The sequence below is a fragment of the Lissotriton vulgaris genome, chromosome 5 (assembly GCF_964263255.1).
Source record: "Lissotriton vulgaris chromosome 5, aLisVul1.2, whole genome shotgun sequence".
Classification (NCBI taxonomy): domain Eukaryota; kingdom Metazoa; phylum Chordata; class Amphibia; order Caudata; family Salamandridae; genus Lissotriton; species Lissotriton vulgaris.
In genome coordinates this window covers 1,936,172,906-1,936,193,902 of record NC_141693.1, presented here as the reverse complement: position 1 = coordinate 1,936,193,902, position 20,997 = coordinate 1,936,172,906, and the positions used below count along the sequence as shown (strand labels likewise).

At 49.6% G+C, this 20,997-nt stretch overlaps 1 protein-coding gene across 4 annotated transcripts in view; it reads right to left on the bottom strand.

The window, feature by feature from the left end:
* Window positions 1–20,997, bottom strand: part of EHMT2 (euchromatic histone lysine methyltransferase 2) — a 231,504-nt gene that overhangs the window by 143,448 nt on the left and 67,059 nt on the right. For all 4 annotated transcript variants that reach the window (XM_086924581.1, XM_086924583.1, XM_086924582.1 and 1 more), the window contains exons 6-7: window positions 20,446–20,513; window positions 19,434–19,637 (exon numbers count right to left, since the gene is read on the bottom strand). In XM_086924581.1, coding sequence (XP_086780707.1) covers window positions 19,434–19,637; window positions 20,446–20,513 — 272 coding nt within the window. The remainder of the gene's footprint in view (window positions 1–19,433; window positions 19,638–20,445; window positions 20,514–20,997) is intronic.

Genomic DNA, 20,997 nt, shown 5'->3' with positions numbered 1-20,997 from the left:
GCAGACAGTGTCGAAGGTCGACACTGTCGAATGTCGAATAATAACAACCACAACCTACTTCTGGCGTCGGAACGCGTTCGATGGGCCCCTAGGCGAAGAGGGCCGTAACTTCCTGCTGGAGAAGTGCCAAGTGATCCCCAGACATGAGGTGGTACTGAGGTGGCATGGCTGGAGGGGTTGTCTCGAAGGGGAGGGAAAAACCGCTTCCGACAATTTGCAGCACCCACTTGTGCGAAGTGATGTTGCACCAGTGGTGGAGATGATGGCGTATTCGTTCACCCCCTGGCGTCTGATGGGCCTGAAAGGTCGGACTAGGAAGGCTTTGAAGTGGATGCTGCGGAGGTGGACTGACCTGCCCGCTGTCCCCTGAACCGCCTTGACGGTTCCCACGTCCGCGACCACGCTGAAGTTGTTGCTGCTGTGGCCTGTGGCTCTGCGAATGCTGTTGGGCACCCTTCCGTGGCCACAAAAGGAGTGAAAAGCAGAAGGCGGAGGAGGCCGAACGGCCGACAGGCCCAAGAACTTGGCTGTAGCCCAGTAGACCTTGAAGCGCTCCTATGCACTATCTGCCTTATGGCCAAAAAGGCGAATGCCATCAAACGGCATGTTCAGAGTGTTATGGACATCTCCTGAGAAGCCAGTTGTCCTCAACCAGGCGTGGCGCCGAAGCACCACCATCATGGAAATCGACCTGCCCATTGAGTCTGCGGTGTCCAGCCCACAACATATGGTGAACTACGCTGTGTCTCTCCTGGCCGCAACCGCCTGGGAAAGAACTGCCTGGGCCTCTTCGGGGCAGTTGGGCAGCACCAGTGCAACTGTGTCCCACAGAGAGTTGGTATGACAGCCCAAGAGGCATGGGGTGTTCACCACTGGAATCGCCCAAATCCTCTGCCCAGTCCGGATCATAAGCACAGTCCTGTGCTAGAGGGTCCTCAGACCCCTTCCAGTCCTCCCCTTCCTCCGAAGTCTGTGGAACAGGCTCAAAATAAGGAGGATGGACATAGGGTACAAAAGGGCCCATCGGGGTCAGGCGATGCCGATCCGGCACCGTGTCCGGGTTGGGGCTGAACATGGGAAAGACGGCGTCCTGAGGAGAGGGCGATGTCGGAAGTGGTGCCAGGGAGATCGTCGCCGGTGGAGGTGTCAATAGGTAAACCAACGTCAATCGGGATCCGATCCTGGATCCCTGGGCGTCCTGCGGTTTCGGGCAGGAGCCGCCGGAGACACCGGGGCTGGAGCCGGCAGAGATGGCAAAGCAGGACCCCCAGTCGGGGCCGCAGGGCCCGCAGGCGCATCAGCGGGGCGAGACGGCCCATAGAGTCGGGCCATGGCAGCAAGAAACTCTTGCACCTGAGCAGGCATCGCCCACGCACACGGGAAGGGGGGTAAACTGGGGGAGACGTCGCAAACTCCGCCTGAGCAGCGGGGGTGGCACCGCCCGCACCCTCAGCTGCGTCGGGCGAGGGGAAGTTGAGGAACGACAATGCTTCTTAGACTTCTTTTTTGGACTGCTTCGACTTACCTGACCCCGAGTGCGAAGACTTCGATCCAGAAGAATGATGATGATGACTCCGCGACCGGTTCCTCGACCTCCCACGGGACCGGGACCTCGAGTGACGCAAAGCCGACTACCAGACTTTCGGGACCGCTCCCGCAAAGTCTTCGGGGCCATGGCCCGGCAGTCGGGCTGTGGTCGCGCCCCAGGCAGTAAAGACACACGTGGTGGGGATTCGTCACCAACATCATGCGATGACAGTCCCCACAGTTCTTGAAACGGGCATCCCTACGACACCAGAAGTCGATAGACTTGAAAAGAAGAGGTAAAAGGTCTCTCAAAAAGCTCAGTCAAAAAATTACTGGTGGTACTTGCTCTTCCCGAATCTGCGCTTGCTGGTGCAGTGAAAGAAAGAACTGACTTCAGCGAGCGTGGGCACCTCTAACCAGCTCCAGCGACGTCATCCCAGCGCCAATGACGCACGACAAACCCTAGCGATGCGCAGGAGTACTGCTGACGAAAAACTTTCCGGATCCAGTCTGACGCCTGGGGGTTATTCTAAGGTAAGGAATCTATCACTACGTGTTTCTTTCAGATAGTATGTTTCTCCTTTTTCCTACTCTTTATTTCCTCCCACCACCACTGATTTCACATCTTCCCTCCCCCTTTTTCCCAAACACACCCATTGAATCAATCTGTTATTGCGTTTTCTACTCTTCATAGTGCCTGGAAAAAGCGACAAATGATCTGTTGCACTGTTATGGATAAAAGTATTAATACGTGGTCAACTCGTACTAATAATTAAAACAACATTGTGTCATCTGTTATTGATATTGTGCAGAGTGGCACGTCAACACTGTATCATGGGCAAAGTCAGCTTAGATTTATTATGCATTTTAGCTTGGACGCTTCAAACACTTAACCTCATAGATGCTATTAAACATTCCTCCCCAGTGCTGCGCTGTCCATTGGAACTAGTGCTGAATGGACGTCCAATGGTCGTGCGCAGCACTGGGGAGGTAGTGCTGCCGTCGGCCAATGCACCGAGGCAGCACTTAAGGGGTTAAAAATTAGTGTGTTCCACGTCATTACTTAAATTGCACCAATTTATTTTTACCTTTTAATTTAACAAGCAAACACCAATCGAAGCCATGAAAGACGCAACCTACATAATGCTGCATTAAGACAAATTAGAACAACTTCCATTTACTATAGCTAAAACTCATTTCGCTGTGTGGTTAATACACAGTTATTTCTCTACCTATCTCGACATTTCATTTCACAGCTTACATGAAACATTTCCCTGTAGGTAGATATGAACACCTTGGGAGCGGTTTCATTCATGAATTATGGTTGCTTCCTTTTAGATATTGTTGTGAACGTGCCAACAAGTAAGTTTTTAATACTGGAGAAGAATGCAACTTTACTGCCGGACAGTCATTTGTTTGTAACATACTAAAATTCACGACAAATATAATATTTAAGTGCACAATTTGGCCTGTTATTTAAAGGTATCCCGCAAGTCTCCCCCTTATTACGACACTCTGCAGCACGAGTTATTTAATGCTTAGTGATCAAGATTGTTGCAGAATGCGACACTGGGTTCTGTATATATTATTCGTTTCCCAGTTAGTCACAATGTCTTGTTTCCCCATCCGCATGGGATCGTAGATAGGGCATTGAGGCCTTCCATTCCAACTTTGAAGGGAGACTTCAACAAGCTAAGCAAACTCAAAGCATTATTGTTCCAACAAGAACTAGCTCTCACATCTGCTCGCGAAACCATTGAATTGCAGTTGGCTAGAAATTACAGGAAAAAAAGTAATTGTGGAATACAAACCTTCCCCTGCATTTCGGAAAATGAGTGAATCTGTCTAGTATGGCTGGCCTCACCCACTTTTTCTTTTAAGGGTGTAGGCTTCAGATTTGTTAGTTCATTCTGTGAGAAGTTGGCCCGATATGCAACGTTCGCTATTCTAGCGAGCGCTATGTATCGTTCCAACGACCCTTATGGTGTTTGGTTGTAAGACAGCCTATAGACCAGCTATCCTAGTAGCGTGGATACGAGCAGTCTAAGGCTAAAGACTCGAGAGGGCGTGTTAAGCCAGCTGTTTACCACACATGTACCCCTTGAACACCCAGTGAAAGGACACCACACAAGTGTTATGAAAATAAACAGGATATTTATTAAGAATCACAACAGCCCTGTACTCTTTATGAGGACAGGGTACTAAGCACAAACCAAACCTCTTTAGCAAATACTTCAAGTGCACAATTCCAACAAGTGTCCGGGGACACGGAAAGGTTAAGGTCTCGGGCGGACCCGATAAGGCAAGTCGGAATCGAGGGACTCGGGACCCTAGAGTAAGGAGGCTATGCAGGCACCGAAATGCCGAGTTACCTAGCCACGAGGGCTGCGGCTGCACAAGTCTTACAGGCGTCGGGGTCTTCGCTGACGAGCCAGGAGCCGGAAGAAAGGAGTTGCTGGCCGGCGACCAGTGCTGAATAGTTCGTAGAGATCCAAGCCTGGATCGGAGATTGATGAAACCTGAAAGCAGAGGGGACCAAGTTCGTACTACTAGCCAGTAGTCAGAGGGTACCAGGAAGGCACCGGTTGGCCGTCACCTCGACCAGGTGAGTGGGCGACGCTAGGCTCTGCAGTCTCACGGACCAGGAGGCGTTGTCGGCGACCACGGTGGAGGTGCGAGCTGTCCCACGAAGGATGATGCTGTCGGCGTCGCTGGGCCCAGGATGGGGCAACAAGCCTTGGCAGATCTCAGGGCCACGTGGTGGGCCTAAGATGGCGTCTTGAGTGGACCAGGAGGGTCCGGGGTGCTTCTCGCAAAGATGGAAGCAAGGGCCAGTCTGGAGCAACCAGACCAGCAGTGATGATTCTCGGATGTCGTCACAGAAGGGCACAAGCCAGCGGCGAGTGACCAGACAACGTGCTGAGCAGCGAGCAGAAGGGCCCCACGCAGATCGTGGAGATGCTTGGAGACTGCACTTCGGTGCTAGAGCGGCTCAGGGTCGGGGCTTCTCGGACCCCAGAGCACTCACCAGAGAGTTACCTCGATGGTCGTGCTGGTTTTTAAGAGCGTGCAGGTTCTGATGATGGCCGGTCCCTCGAGGTCTCGTCGCACCCACAGATCACAGCTGAGCTGATGACGTGGGTAGAGGTCAGAGGTGCCAGGGAAGCCGGTTCTCGTCGAGCTGGGCCGTCGGATCCTTGAGGAAGGACTTGCAGCAAACCGCAGAGTTCTTAGATGGTGCCCGCTGATGCAGGGTGACTACTCCTTAGTCACAAGGGAGAAATCTTGAGAAGAGTCTTGAGTGTCCTTTCGTAGAAAGTAGTTCTTGATTCAAAGATGATCTAATTTGGAAGGGTCCCCGCTCCGGTCTTTATCCTAAAGAAAGGGGTGGGTACATGACTAGGTCCTGCCCTAAGGGTGGGACCAGGAAGGGGGGTAGTTACGCCCCTCTCCCCTGCCGGACTTTCCCCAGGCCAGGGCTGTCGCCCCTGGAACTGGTTCTAACCGGCAGATGCGTAGTGAGCACCGGGGTGCCACTTCGCAGTCACCTTCTCGCCAAAGCCCTACCTACCCAGAATACACAAACCCTGTCTGGGACGGTGCGAACAGCGCCCTCGACAGGAAACCCTTTGTCCAAGTGCTCCTCGCTGGAAGGACTCCCAGCAGCAGGAGGTCAGACTTGTGTCTGTGGTGGCAGCATCCATTTTGTGGAGCTGAGGCTTCAGTTAACTTTAACCGGGGTTCACAGTTACGTACATGTCGTGTCCCTCTAGAAGGGTGGGATGCTAACCTCATCGCCAGAGTTGGTGAGAGGGCAGCACCCCGATTCGTATGACACCTTACTCGACATGCCTTGATAACGCGACACCGGGGTTACCGATATGGTACGCGTTATCATGGAACAGCTATTGGGTCTTGATTCCGCAAGCTGCAACCGGGCTCGGCTCGGGCCTGAACCTAGCTCACACGAGCCCACGCACTCTGCCCTCAGGATTGTTAAGGCCTGCCATAGGAGTGACTGATAGGAACTCGGGTGTCCATGGTATGGTTAGATATAGAGCTACTATACCTAAAGCGAAGGGTGGTTACACGTCTTCGCCCCAGCTGTCGTGCAGCCAGTTGTGTCAAATTTAGGAGGCCAGCCAGGGGTGGCATAATACATGCTTCAGCCCCTAGCGGCCCTGGGTACACCTATGCCCTGCGTTACGGGGTCTGATAAGGTGGCCCAGCACCAATGGGTAAATGCACCTAGGGTACATATCGTAATTTAGAAAGAGAACAGCCAGGCTGTGGGTCTGATTAGCAGGCCCACAGCCAGAGAAAGTCGTAAACCAGTGAAACAAAAGCAAAAAATCTGGGTGATCATAGGATTGCAGACCCTACTCTCCTACATGACCCCCCCCCCCCCAAACGTCGGAACAATAAGCTAACCTTGACCAGGTGAGTCTTCTTGTTCTAAGTGGAAATATCTGGAGAGCCCATCGGCATTGCCATGATCAGTACCAGGTCTATGTTCCACTGTAAAGTCCATCCCCTGTAGGGAAATGGACCACCTAAGCAGTTTGGGGTTTTCACCCTTCATCTGATTTAGCCACAAGAGGGGCTTATGGTCGGTCTGAATCTTGAAGTGAGTGCCAAACAAGTATGGCCTCAGCTTCTTCAGGGCCCAAACCACAGCAAAGGCCTCCCTCTCAATAGCTGACCAATTCTTCTCTCTAGGGGTCAGCCTTCTGCTTATAAAAGCAATGGGCTGGTCTTGACCATCAGAATTCAGTTGAGAAAGAACAGCTCCCACACCCAACTCAGAAGCATCTGTTTGGACAATGAATGGTTTGGAGTAGTCCGGACTCTTGAGGATAGGCGCCGTGCACATGGCCTGCTTTAGGTCATCGAATGCTTTTTGACAGCTCGCTGTCCACTGAACCTTTTTTGGCATCTTTTTACTTGTCAGTTCGTTTAATGGTGTCACAATGGAACCATAGTTCCTGACAAACTTCCTATAGTAACCAGTCAGGCCCAAGAAAGCTCGAACCTGAGTCTGGGTGGTTGGAGGAGCCCAGTCCCTGATTGACTGTATCTTGCTCTCCAGTGGCTGAACCTGGCCTCCACCTACAAGGTGGCCCAGGTATACAACCTGTGTCTGCCCTATCTGGCACTTGGTGGCCTTGATAGTGAGACCTGCTGCTTGCAGTGCCTCTAATGTCTTCCGCAGGTGGACCAGGTGATCCTCCCAGGTGGAGCTAAAGACAGCGATATCGTCAAGATACGCCGCACAGAAGTCATCCAGCCCAGTAAGGACTTGATTCACCAACCGTTGGAAGGTGGCAGGTGCATTTTTCAGACCGAAGGGCATCACCACGAACTGATAATGCCCACCAGGGGTCGAAAATGCGGTTTTAGGCTTGGCGTCCTCAGCTAACCTGATTTGCCAATACCCAGCTGTCAGGTCAAACGTACTTAGGTAGTTGGCCGAAGCCAATCTATCGATAAGCTCGTCTGCCCTTGGTATCGGGTGGGCGTCAGTCTTAGTGACTGCATTGAGACCCCTGTAGTCTACGCAAAACCTCATCTCTCTCTTACCACCCTGGGTGTGAGGTTTCGGCACTAGAACTACGGGACTAGCCCAAGGGCTATCCGAGGGTTCAATGACTCCCAGCTCCAACATTTTCTGCACTTCACTCTTGATGCAGTCTCTAACGTGATCAGGCTGCCTGTAGATTTTACTCTTAACGGGCAAGCTGTCGCCAGTGTCAACCTCATGGGTGCACCAATCGGTCTGGCTGGGTGTTAGAGAAAACATATGTCTGAAAGACTGAAGAACCCGTTTACAGTCTCTCTGTTGATGTTCGGAGAGGCTGCCACAAAAGACAACACCATCTACCGATCCAGCGTCAGGATTCTGAGTGAGCAGGTCGGGGAGAGGGTCACTCTCCTGTCCCTCATCTAGGGCCATGAGCAAACTCATGTCCTTCCTGTCGACATATGCCTTGAGCCTGTTGACATGAAGCACCCTGTGGGGGCTCCGGGGAGTTCCTAGGTCGACCAGGTAGGTGACCTCTCCCTTTTTCTCCAGGATGGTGTAGGGCCCGGACCATTTGTCCTTGAGTGCTGCTGGGGCCACTGGCTCAAACACCCACACCTTCTGTCCGGGCTGGTAAACAGTCAAGACAGCCTTTTGGTCATGCCAAGCTTTTTGGAGTTCTTGGCTGGCCTTAAGGTTTTCAGATGCCTTTTCCATGTATTCAGCCATCCGCGAGCGGAGGCCAAGCACATAGTCCACTATGTTGGCTGCAGGCTTTTTGAGAGGTCTCTCCCATCCTTCCTTCACCAAACACAGGGGTCCCTTTACAGGATGCCCGTACAAAAGTTCAAAAGGGCTGTAGCCAACCCCCTTCTGTGGGACTTCTCTGTAGGCGAACAAGAGGCAGGGGATCAGGACGTCCCATCTACGCCGAAGCTTTTCTGGTAGTCCATGAATCATCCCTTTTAGGGTCCTGTTGAATCTCTCAACAAGCCCATTGCATTGTGGGTGATAGGGTGTAGTGAACTTGTAGTTAACACCACATTCCTTCCACATAGCAGTTAAGTAGCTCGACATAAAGTTTGCACCTCTGTCGGAGACGACCTCCTTAGGGAAGCCCACTCTGGAGAATACTCCAACTAGGGCTCTTGCCACAACAGGTGCTGTAGTGGTCCTAAGGGGAATAGCTTCAGGATACCTGGTGGCATGATCCACTACCACCAGTATAAACTTGTGCCCTGATGCTGTAGGTGGTTCCATGGGACCGACGAGGTCGATCCCCACCCGTTCAAAGGGCACCCCCACCACAGGCATTGGTATAAGGGGGGGCCTTTGTCGTGCCACCTGACTTACCACTGGCTTGGCAAGTGACACAGGAGCGGCAAAACTCCTTGGTATCTTCGTTCATGTGAGGCCAGTGAAAGTGTGAGACAAGCCTGTCCCACGTTTTCGTCTGGCCTAAGTGACCTGCTAAGGGAATCTCGTGGGCCAAGGTAAGTAGGAAACCACGCTGAGACAAGGGTACAACCAGCCTCCTGGTCATGCCAGGCTTGGGGTCTCTTGACTCAGTGTACAGGAGTCCATCTTCCCAGTATACCTTGTGGGTACCTGTGGCGTTCCCAGCAGCCTCAGCAGCAGCCTGCTGTCTGAGGGGTTCAAGAGAACGGCAGTCTAACTGGTCCTTCCCCAGGTCTTCCCTTGAGGGTCCCCCTGAACCCAAGAATTCAACTTGATCAAGTTCGAATTCCCTAGGCTCAGTTTCCCGCAATTCCTGTAGGTCAGGCTCCTCTGAGACTTGATCCTCGACCTGGGGCAAGGGGGAAGGCGCAGCCTTATCCCTACTGCTCTTTTTCTTGGGAGGTGTCTGGTCCGTTGTTCCAGGATCCAGCACCTGCTCAGTGGGGCACTTCCTGACCTGTGACCTAGTCACAGCGAACACATGTGCTGGCAAACCTAACATTTCCATGTGAGTCCGGTGCTCCACTTCTGACCATTGTGACGACTCCAAATCATTGCCCAACAAACAATCCACTGGGAGGTCTGGACTAACTACAACCTTCTTTTGGCCAGTTACCCCTCCCCAGGAGAAAGCTACAATTGCCATACTGTGATTGGTAGTGACATTGCTTGCATTGGTCACCAGGAATTCTGTACCTGGCATGATCTGTCCAGGGTCCACAAAGTTAGGCGTCACCATGGTGACGCTGGCACAAGTGTCCCTATAGGCCTGAGCCATCTTTCCATTTATGAAAGGCGTCTGTCGGTATTTGCCCAAAGTATTGGGGCTTACGTCAGGGGATACGTCCGCGTCCCCTGTACTGACAAGGACAGCCTGAGTGAGTGTGCCAACTAGGTTGTCACGCCCCTCAGAACCCAGGGTTAACCCTACTAAACCCTTGGGAGGCGCACTACCACTGCTGACTGTACTAGGGGGCACAGGTGCCTTAGGGGCTGCAGTGGCAGGAGTCTGCCCTCCTCCTTTCTTGGTGCACTCACTAAACCAGTGAGATTTACTTTTACAGTACTGGCACCATCTTTTGGATTGGCCTTCTTTCTTCTTTTGGGGAGCCTGACCCCCACCCTCTTTGGGTTGTTGGGGACCTGTCGAAGACTTCTGGTCACTTTGTTCCCCTTTAGAATCTTTACCCTTCTGGTCTGCTTTCTTCTGACCACCTTGATTCTGGCCCTGGTTCTGTTTAACTCTTGTACGAACCCATCTGTCTGCCTTCTTTCCCAATTCTTGGGGAGAGGTCAGATCCGAGTCGACAAGATGCTGATGCAACAACTGGCTCTGACAATGGTTTAAAATTTGTTCTCTCATCATCAAATTATACAATCCTTCGTAATCAGTAACCTTACTGCCCAGCAACCAGCCCTCAAAAGCCTTAGTGGCACAATCGACAAAATCAGACCAATCTTGAGACTGCGTTTTCTGGGTATCCCTGAACAGCACCCTGTACTGCTCAGTGGTTAGGCCGAACCCTTCAACGAGTGTATTTTTCAAGATTTGGTAATTGTTAGCATCCTCCACCCTTGTGGTGAGGAGCTTGTCTCTTCCTTTTCCTTCAAAGGAGAGCCACAAGATAGCTGCCCACTGACTCTGGGGAACACCCTGCACAGTGCAGGCCCTCTCCAAAGCAGTAATCCATTTGTGGATGTCGTCCCCTTGTTTAAAAGGGGGCACTATCTTACCAAGGTGTTTCGTATCGAAACTCTTTTCCCTATTACTAGGTACATTGCTGCCACCAGTGGGGACTACCCCACTTAACTGTTGCTCTCTCGCAAAGGCAAGCCTCTCTTTGGCCAGGGCAAGTTCTTCCCTTTCAATCCTTAGATTGGCTGCCCTTTCCTTAGCTTCGTACACTCTCCTCTGAGGGGACGTCATCCCTCTCTGAGACGAGTTGTGAGAGCCATTGGTTTGAAGGGATCTGCCAGAGCCTCTTGACAGAGATCTGGCTCGTCCATTCCCAATGTTAAGCTGACCTGATAGTGGCCCCAGGGGTCCCCCAGTACCGCTATCATGTTTGCTTAAGTTGGACCTGCTTAGTCTGACGACTTCTACCTGTCCCTTATCTGCCTCATCCCCAGAGAGATCCTCATCCTCATCCTCCTCCACATCTTCGTTCTCAGTTGCGAGGTGGATGAGGTCAGGATCGTCCCGGGTTCCCTCGAGGGGAGGCATGTCTCCTTCTGGATTAGAAGAGCTACGAAGTTTCTCAGCTCTTCTGGCATCATAAGTCTCCAAGAGACCAATCAGAAAGGACGTTGTGGGGTTAGACCCCTGCTGAATCTTCCTGGAGTGACACAGTCGTCTTAGCTCCTTGAAGCTCAGCACAGTATATCCTGAAGGGATGACCTGTGGAGGGTCAACTGACACAAGGGGAGACCCAGAGTTTCCTCCTTTGTCCGACATACTGTTTCTAGTGTGGTGTAAGTGATGCACCTACCTACACTACTTGTTTACCTACTGTACCCTTGCTAAGAGTTGTAGCCAAGGTGTGCTAAGCCTTGAGGAGCTACAACAGCTGGTTCAGTAGAACTCAGAGTATTCTAAGCTTTAGTTATATGTACTAACAGTACTTGTGCGATCTTTCAACAAGATATTCTTAGGATACGTGTGGTAAAACAACAGCAAGCTCAAATCCCAACCGCTGCTCACCAATGTGAGAAGTTGGCCCGATATGCAACGTTCGCTATTCTAGCGACCGCTATGTATCGTTCCAACGACCCTTATGGTGTTTGGTTGTAAGTCAACCTATAGACCAGCTATCCTAGTAGCGTGGATACGAGCAGTCTAAGGCTAAAGACTCGAGAGGGCGTGTTAAGCCAGCTGTTTACCACACATGTACCCCTTGAACACCCAGTGAAAGGACACCACACAAGTGTTATGAAAATAAACAGGATATTTATTAAGAATCACAACAGCCCTGTACTCTTTATGAGGACAGGGTACTAAGCACAAACCAAACCTCTTTAGCAAATACTTCAAGTGCACAATTCCAACAAGTGTCCGGGGACACGGAAAGGTTAAGGTCTCGGGCGGACCCGATAAGGCAAGTCGGAAGCGAGGGACTCGGGACCCTAGAGTAAGGAGGCTATGCAGGCACCGAAATGCCGAGTTACCTAGCCACGAGGGCTGCGGCTGCACAAGTCTTACAGGCGTTGGGGTCTTCGCTGACGAGCCAGGAGCCGGAAGAAAGGAGTTGCTGGCCGGCGACCAGTGCTGAATAGTTCGTAGAGATCCAAGCCTGGATCGGAGATTGATGAAACCTGAAAGCAGAGGGGACCAAGTTCGTACTACTAGCCAGTAGTCAGAGGGTACCAGGAAGGCACCGGTTGGCCGTCACCTCGACCAGGTGAGTGGGCGACGCTAGGCTCTGCAGTCTCACGGACCAGGAGGCGTTGTCGGCGACCACGGTGGAGGTGCGAGCTGTCCCACGAAGGATGATGCTGTCGGCGTCGCTGGGCCCAGGATGGGGCAACAAGCCTTGGCAGATCTCAGGGCCACGTGGTGGGCCTAAGATGGCGTCTTGAGTGGACCAGGAGGGTCCGGGGTGCTTCTCGCAAAGATGGAAGCAAGGGCCAGTCTGGAGCAACCAGACCAGCAGTGATGATTCTCGGATGTCGTCACAGAAGGGCACAAGCCAGCGGCGAGTGACCAGACAACGTGCTGAGCAGCGAGCAGAAGGGCCCCACGCAGATCGTGGAGATGCTGGGAGACTGCACTTCGGTGCTAGAGCGGCTCAGGGTCGGGGCTTCTCGGACCCCAGAGCACTCACCAGAGAGTTACCTCGATGGTCGTGCTGGTTTTTAAGAGCGTGCAGGTTCTGATGATGGCCGGTCCCTCGAGGTCTCGTCGCACCCACAGATCACAGCTGAGCTGATGACGTGGGTAGAGGTCAGAGGTGCCAGGGAAGCCGGTTCTCGTCGAGCTGGGCCGTCGGATCCTTGAGGAAGGACTTGCAGCAAACCGCAGAGTTCTTAGATGGTGCCCGCTGATGCAGGGTGACTACTCCTTAGTCACAAGGGAGAAATCTTGAGAAGAGTCTTGAGTGTCCTTTCGTAGAAAGTAGTTCTTGATTCAAAGATGATCTAATTTGGAAGGGTCCCCGCTCCGGTCTTTATCCTAAAGAAAGGGGTGGGTACATGACTAGGTCCTGCCCTAAGGGTGGGACCAGGAAGGGGGGTAGTTACGCCCCTCTCCCCTGCCGGACTTTCCCCAGGCCAGGGCTGTCGCCCCTGGAACTGGTTCTAACCGGCAGATGCGTAGTGAGCACCGGGGTGCCACTTCGCAGTCACCTTCTCGCCAAAGCCCTACCTACCCAGAATACACAAACCCTGTCTGGGACGGTGCGAACAGCGCCCTCGACAGGAAACCCTTTGTCCAAGTGCTCCTCGCTGGAAGGACTCCCAGCAGCAGGAGGTCAGACTTGTGTCTGTGGTGGCAGCATCCATTTTGTGGAGCTGAGGCTTCAGTTAACTTTAACCGGGGTTCACAGTTACGTACATGTCGTGTCCCTCTAGAAGGGTGGGATGCTAACCTCATCGCCAGAGTTGGTGAGAGGGCAGCACCCCGATTCGTATGACACCTTACTCGACATGCCTTGATAACGCGACACCGGGGTTACCGATATGGTACGCGTTATCATGGAACAGCTATTGGGTCTTGATTCCGCAAGCTGCAACCGGGCTCGGCTCGGGCCTGAACCTAGCTCACACGAGCCCACGCACTCTGCCCTCAGGATTGTTAAGGCCTGCCATAGGAGTGACTGATAGGAACTCGGGTGTCCATGGTATGGTTAGATATAGAGCTACTATACCTAAAGCGAAGGGTGGTTACACGTCTTCGCCCCAGCTGTCGTGCAGCCAGTTGTGTCAAATTTAGGAGGCCAGCCAGGGGTGGCATAATACATGCTTCAGCCCCTAGCGGCCCTGGGTACACCTATGCCCTGCGTTACGGGGTCTGATAAGGTGGCCCAGCACCAATGGGTAAATGCACCTAGGGTACATATCGTAATTTAGAAAGAGAACAGCCAGGCTGTGGGTCTGATTAGCAGGCCCACAGCCAGAGAAAGTCGTAAACCAGTGAAACAAAAGCAAAAAATCTGGGTGATCATAGGATTGCAGACCCTACTCTCCTACACATTCCAAACTATCTTTGAAGTAATCCCGGCTTTCATCCACTCCATTTTTGCCAGTGTATTCGGAGGATTGCCATTGCTGTTATTCCTCAATTGCGGCATTCTCATCCTGTTCCTGCTTTTACGCTCCAACACTACTGTGAGCATATGTTTCAAATCTTTGGAATATTCTACTGCAAGAACTGGATCTTGATTGGGCCTTAACATTCCAGCCTGCTTGGTTTACCTGCATGCAACCAGTGTACCACGGTCTCTGGTACCCCTCTGAATAAGCATTGGATATTTGCCTGGCTTCACAGGCGCCCACTGTCTTGGACGATAGACTGCTGAGGAGTCCCTTAGTGACCCATTTTCAGGACTGTGCTTTAGGTTTGCGACTGCTACACAATGAAAGGTTTGAGGCACTCACCTTCGAGAAACCATGAGCATTGGCACATGAGTCACAGGCTCTACTAACACGTTGCAGATTGCCCGGTGACTGCTCTTGGCATCGGATGAGACCGAGGATCATGTTTGTTCTTTGGAGCTCATGACTTGGGATGTTGACCAATCATCATATGCGTAGTTGGACTTCAATGAGTCCTTAGCCTTTGAATTGGAAAGTGACGCAATGTATTCCTTGGCACTGCTGTGATAGTTTTCATTGTATCTTATTTTTTAACCTCATAGCTGCTATTACACATTCCTCCCCAGTGCTGCGCTGTCCATTAGAACTAGTGCTGAATGGACGTTCAATGGTCGTGCGCAGCACTGGGGAGGTAGCGCTGCTGACGACCATTGGCCGTCAGCAGCACTTAAGGGGTTAATTGTGCTTTGAGTTTGTTTACCTTCTAATTACATTTCGTATTTTATTTTGTGCTATTATCCTGACCAATGGGAGGATGTTGTGTGTTTTTTACATGGCCCATTGTCATTTTCCCTATGATGGCATAGTTGCACACATTGTAGGCCGCATTTCTGTTGCACACATTAATACATAATCATGTTTGCGTTGGTGCCACATTGTATTTTGGTGTGCTGTTCTTTTCCTGGGATTTTGCCTGAACACCATAGACAAGGTCAAACAACAATTTGACCTCTGGTCAGACACTAGCACCTAACATAACATGACAATTCAGCTGCTATTTGTGAGCACGCGTCTTGTCTTGGAACGAGAGTTCTAAAAAACACACTCTGAGGAAAGGTCATCTTAGAGCACTATAGTTTAAATAAATATTAAAAACTTCCTTTGTGTCTCTCCTTTATCTTATTGTGGACGAAGTATGAGTGAGAGAGTGAAAGGGTGTCTCCTGTTACAGCGATCCCTGAGAGGAGTGCGTTGTGTTCTGGGGTGGCAACTCACTTGTTTTTCTAGAAAGGTTAGGATGGCAATTGAGGCACTATAGCTAGTCAGAATCAGGCTCAGAGATACTGAGGTAGTATGGGGACTCAGTTCCTACATGGCAATGTTCCATGGTACCAAGCATAGTTTTGTTCTGGAGCAGAATCCCTGCATCATGAACTACACAGTGCAATAACAGTTTTAATAAAATGAAAGTGAATGTTGAGTCAGGAGTGACCCTAAGCAAAATTATGAATGCATGTTAATGTAACATGAACTAAACGAGAAGAATACATTTGTTCAAATAGCTTTGTTGGTCATCAGGGATACATTTATTGTATTGTCCGTAAGCATGCCCAGAGACCTAAGAGGATTAAACGCTAACAGGGCATGCTTAGCCTTTCACACTTATGCCATTGGGCACAGGAATAAAAACACCAGTTATTCAAGAGCATAAAGTGACCTCAATTTGATGGTTAAATAGATTCTTGACTGTTTGCAATGCAAAAACTATAAGCTAGATCACTTCCAGGCAGAGTTCCCAAAAAGGCGACAAGGATGCTGAAGGGGGTCTATACTGGTGGGACAGAGGTCTAGTAGTTTACCAGTTAACTGAAGAGCAACTATGTTAAGGCATGAAAATTATGCATAACTGAGCATCTAAGGTGGACTTATGACTGCCTACAGCCAACCCGTTAACAATTCAGTTGGTTTGACTGAAGTGTACAAAAAACAAGGTATCCCTTGATTCACTCAATCAACAAGAACCCCCCATCAATAGTGGAATTCTTCATTCATATAAAACACATAGATAAACTAAAAAGAGATCTCACTCAAAATCCCTGACACACTCAAACAATGATACTACTATAACATGCAGTGCAAACATGTCAATTTATTTCTTTAAATAAGACCACACCAGGTAGGTTTTCAGGTTGCACCTCAATATTGTTGCGGCATATCTGCTCTTACAGATATACCCTCACCTGTGGGATAGTGCACCCTGCCTTAAGGCTGTGAGGCCTGCCAGAGGTGTGATTTCCCTATGCCTTCAGGCAGTGTTAGCTGGCATGGCAGTATTCGTGCCATGTTGACTTATTAGTTTTCTCCCTCACAGGGGCATGCAAACTGTAAGGGGGTTGGGATGTGGGGGAGGAAGGGGTGGGGGGCAGGTGACTCTTCAGCTCCTAGACCCTAGGTACTCAAGAGTACCACTTAATAGGGACTTACAGGGGGCAGAAGTGCCAAATAGGGATGTGTTTTTAGGGAAGAAGCACAGGGGACCTGGTTGGCAGGGACCCTGTGCACTACATTTGAAACCAGATCAAAACCAGGCAAAAAGTGGGGGGTGAACCATGTAAAACAGGCACTTTCTCACACATAGGCCTTCAAACAGAGAGCTCCCAAGACTCAGGGTCTCACTTCAAGAGGGTAATAGTAATTGTAACTACTAATTAGGAATTTTGCTAGACTCCTCCAACTCGCTGAAGGCTTGTGTATTTATTTACTATGCATTGCAAAATCACCTGCTCTCATTTCTGTTTGATGTCTTCTTGTATTCCAGTCCCTAGATTGGTGTTTTTGTGTAAGAAGCAGCTGCTGTAATTCTGAATCTCATCATAGCTGTATACAGTTGTAAAATACATAAAGAGTACTGGGAGTGATACGGCCAAGCATGCCAAAAAAAAAAGCATTTGCAATGCAATAGGTCTCACATTTGTGAGAGTTTGAGCTATTGGCATTGTACATGACAATGCCTTTATTTATGTATTTGCAGGTTTTTACAACACATAAATAAAGGCATTGTCATTTACAATGCCAATAGCTCAAACTCTCGCAAATGTTAGACCTGTGGCATTGCCCATATAAAGTAGATACTGTATATACATTAAAACGTACTGTAAAAACGAACGTTATAAAATACAAGAGACAGACAGAATATGCAAAAACAAAGAAACTGCATTTTGTTTTTATGTACAATTTGTTTTGTTCTGATAACCGGTAAGATTTTAAAGGGCCTGCTGTGATAAAATCACCATGCAGAGGTATACCAGTAATCAACTATGGCTAGAAATATATAAGGCCTCCTTGCATGGCATATATTATTTTTCCCCTTTACATAAGTTGGTTTGACACAAGGTAACAAATTTGTTTAAAACTAGCTCATGTTCCATCTTCAGGAGGGTATACTGATGGGGATTTTCTCTCTCCCTTTTAGTAAACATATATAGTGCCCTCTAGCACTTTATGATACTAGAATAGTGTGCCCCCTTTTTGCCTTGCAAATGATTTTTATTTATGTAGTGTGAGAGTACCTCTAAAAGTTAAACCTCCTGTGATCATACCGTGGCATGGTCATTAGCATATTGTGTTTAGCTATAAGAGGCAAGGGTTAGGTACAGATGTTTAATGCAAACATAAGTCCAACACAGGGACAAACACTCAGGATGGCTCCCCGAACCCATGGGTACCTTACCTGCTCTGGGCACGGCGCTTTGGGTGACTGCTCTGCTCATCAATGACAGTTGCTACAGATAACAGCTCCGTCCAAGCCTTCTGCTTCTGCTTTCGGGTGACCGCTGTGCCCTTTGATGGTGAGGGCAGAGGAGAGCAGCTCCGCCCGAGCCTTCTACTTCTATTGCTGCTTTCAGGGCCAAAGCATCATCACGAAAGGAGCACATTAACAGCGTGCAGAAGCTATGGGCTACGCTGGGCCCCTGATGTATGTCGCGCTGCAGCACCGGGCCTGAGTAAAACGGGTGCTGTGGTTATATCAAAAAAATATATGTTGACAAAAGCAGGGTCAAGCCTTCTGCTTATGTTGCTGCTTTCGGGTGACTGTTGTGCCCGTTGATGGTAGTGGCCGAGGAGAGCAGCTCCGCCCGAGCCTCATGCTTCCGTTGCTACTTTCAGGACCAAAGCACCATCGCAGAACGGAGCAGATGAACGGCGAGTAGCAGCTATTTGGGCTACACTGGGCCCCTGATGCATGTCACACTGCGGGACCTACCAGGCGGCAATGGGTGCCATGGCTGTAAATTCTTTTTAAATGATAAACGCAGGGGGCGCACTAAAATGGTGCCCCTGTATGTTTCACTTATGTGCATGGCGGCTGTGATGCGGCGCCCATGGTAAAAAATAAACAAGCTGGCCGCTCGTATGAGGAAGCTATGATGCACACATGTGTAGGTACCAGAGTACCCGAACTGTATCAGATCCAGTCCAGACCACTCTACTCCTGCGCAAGGCAGAAAGCTTTTCTGAGCACGGGCCTCGGAAGGAATGTTTCTCTGCTCCAAGTCCCTGAGGGCCAGGGCGGTGTCCGCACAGAGCACACGCAAGCTGAGCTGTCTGCTTCGCCCGGACTGGCAAGATATTATCCATATCTAGTCAGCGTACATGCAAAGCCACGCAACCGAGGATGAATGCTTAACAGAATACCCTAGCGAATGCTTAACCAATATCAAACGCGCCTTGCTGATTTTTTTTAAGCGCTCAAGCAAAAACAAGACGTGAGCGTGCACTGCCGAAACCTGTCTTGGGGCGGGATTTCCATCCTCTGAAGCCCGCACCCATGGAGTGGCTGTCCCAGAGGAGCAGTGGTGACGCAGGGCTCCCATGCCCGAGGGAGAGACCCGCGGAGGCTGCAGAAGTCCGGAGTGGCGCTGATGCGGTGAGTGGGGCTAAGTTGTACTGCGGGTGGCAGCGGCGGGGGTGGGGAGGGGGTGGGAGGTGCAGGGGGGGTGTGGTGTGTGTCTCTGTATATGTGCGCTTGTGTATGTGTGTGTGCGTGGATTGGCGCTCGTGTGTGTGAGTGCGTCTCTGTGTGTGTGCGCTCGTGTGTCTCTCTGGGAGACAGGAGATGGTGAACGCGCGCGCGAACTGATCCGATTCCGGTATGCTGCGTGTGCCCATCTCCTGTCTCCTTGAAAGCAGACTCGCCGACTCTAGGTCTCGCTGCGACATCGCTTCGCGATGCGTCGCAGGTGCGAGACCTAAAAAGCTACCTTTTGAGATGTCTCAGTACATGTACAGCTGATGCTCTAAGCAATAATTTCTAGAAATCCTAGCACTGCTGTAACAGAAGAGCATTTTGTGATCCAGGTTTATTACTGGTTGATAGAAATCAGAAGTCTTTTTTTTTTTTTTTAACATGTACATGCCTTAAAAAAAATAACAAATGAACGATCGCTGTTGGTTCTATTGCTACAAGAGTGATTTTTTTTTTAACTAGCTAGATTCCCAAATGGGAAAAGAATATATATAAATTCATACATTGGAGGCTGAAACAGAACTCATTACTTCACTCTACGCCACGATATCAATCAGGATGTAAACAATATAGTCGTTGAGTTGTCCAATTAAGTATCCCTTGGATGCTCAGTGCTGGACCCCTATCGCATTGGAACGGAGTAACACTCACCTTACTATCAGACTCAATAGTCTCCTCCACAGTATAGCTGTCGTAGAAGAGGTTGAAGTTGGCCCCCACCTCAGGCACCCATTCTGTTGGTACAGCTACTGATGTTGCCTCACTTTCTTTACCCAACTGCTCACCATGCGGTGAGATGTGCGCAACAGGAGTTGTAGAGCTAGCACCACGAGCAAAAGACAGTTCTTCTAAAGTCTGAAAATAGATACAGAAATAAGATGCTCATAAAATATTTTATCCCAGTATAATCAAAATAATAGGATGTACCCATGCCTTAATGCTTCATCAATGACTACCTGATCAATCATTAATTTTGGTCCTCTCTCCTCTACAGCACCTTTCTAATAGTGCAACTCCATTGTGCCAGCTCTTATAATTTACATCCAATTGCAGATAGCTAGTCTTTTCTGCCTCTATCATACCATATACTTAATTCTTCAGAATCCATACAACATACATTTACCTTTCGTGATTGTTTCATATCTTTTTTCTCCTCCCCCCCCCCCTCACTTCTTGAATTTACTTCCATGCACCCTTCATCTCGGTAGAAGGGCATTGCGCAGTTTTAGGAGAGCACTGCCTTTTTTCAACCTAATACAAAAAATGGAGGATCTGTGCAAATGATGAACAGTGGTACTGTACTATCACTGCTGCAGCAATTCCCCCTCTGTGCTGAAAGTGCTTGGAATCCACTGTTCATGACGAGCTCAGCTCGTCATAAGCACACGACCAGTGTACTGCATGACGAGCTGAGCTCGTCAGGAGCATCGAGGGGTTAAAGTCTTAACCAAAAACAAGTGCATTTTAATGATTGATAATTTGTTTGCAGATTAAGAACGAGAGCCTTCCTCAAATCTTTGACAAATCGCTTCCATAAAAGCCACTGCTTCCAACCCATAACAAATGCAACACATTTAAATCAAAAGCACAACAAATCAGACCGCTACGAGCCAAAAATGCCCTACAAAACACCTTGACACCTTACCCAGGAAGTCCCTCATACCTGCAACGCTTTCTTAACAGGTACGTCTCCACCAGCAGAAGAATGAAATTTCCTTTTTCTTGCACCTGCTGGAAGGGGCCAGTAAGACAAAAAGAATTTCAGTGAGCATCAATAGCACATAACAGAATACAATGTAAAAGATGTACCCATTTTCTAGTTTTTAGCCCATGCCAAGGCTAATGTATGCTTGATCCCTTCTCATCCTCAGATCTCCCACTTTATCCGGTCTCATTCTCAGTCAGAGCCTTTTCCTCTCAACTAAAGAAGCAAAACAAATGTTGCATCTTGTTTAAGTCTTTTAGTTATAAACATGAGATTGGGAAAACAATGTGAAACAGGATGCATCTCTGGAAGCAACCTTTCACTAACTGTGCAATGCTACTCAACTGCTGCATTCACATGATGACAGAACCTCCTTATTGGGAATCCCGGGTTTGAAAATAAAATAAAGTTCCCTAAGCACAACTAAATAATCTCTTCATGCAATAGAGCATGGAGAGCGCAGGGTCACCCAAAATGCTAACCTAAACACTTCACAGTGCCCCATTGGGT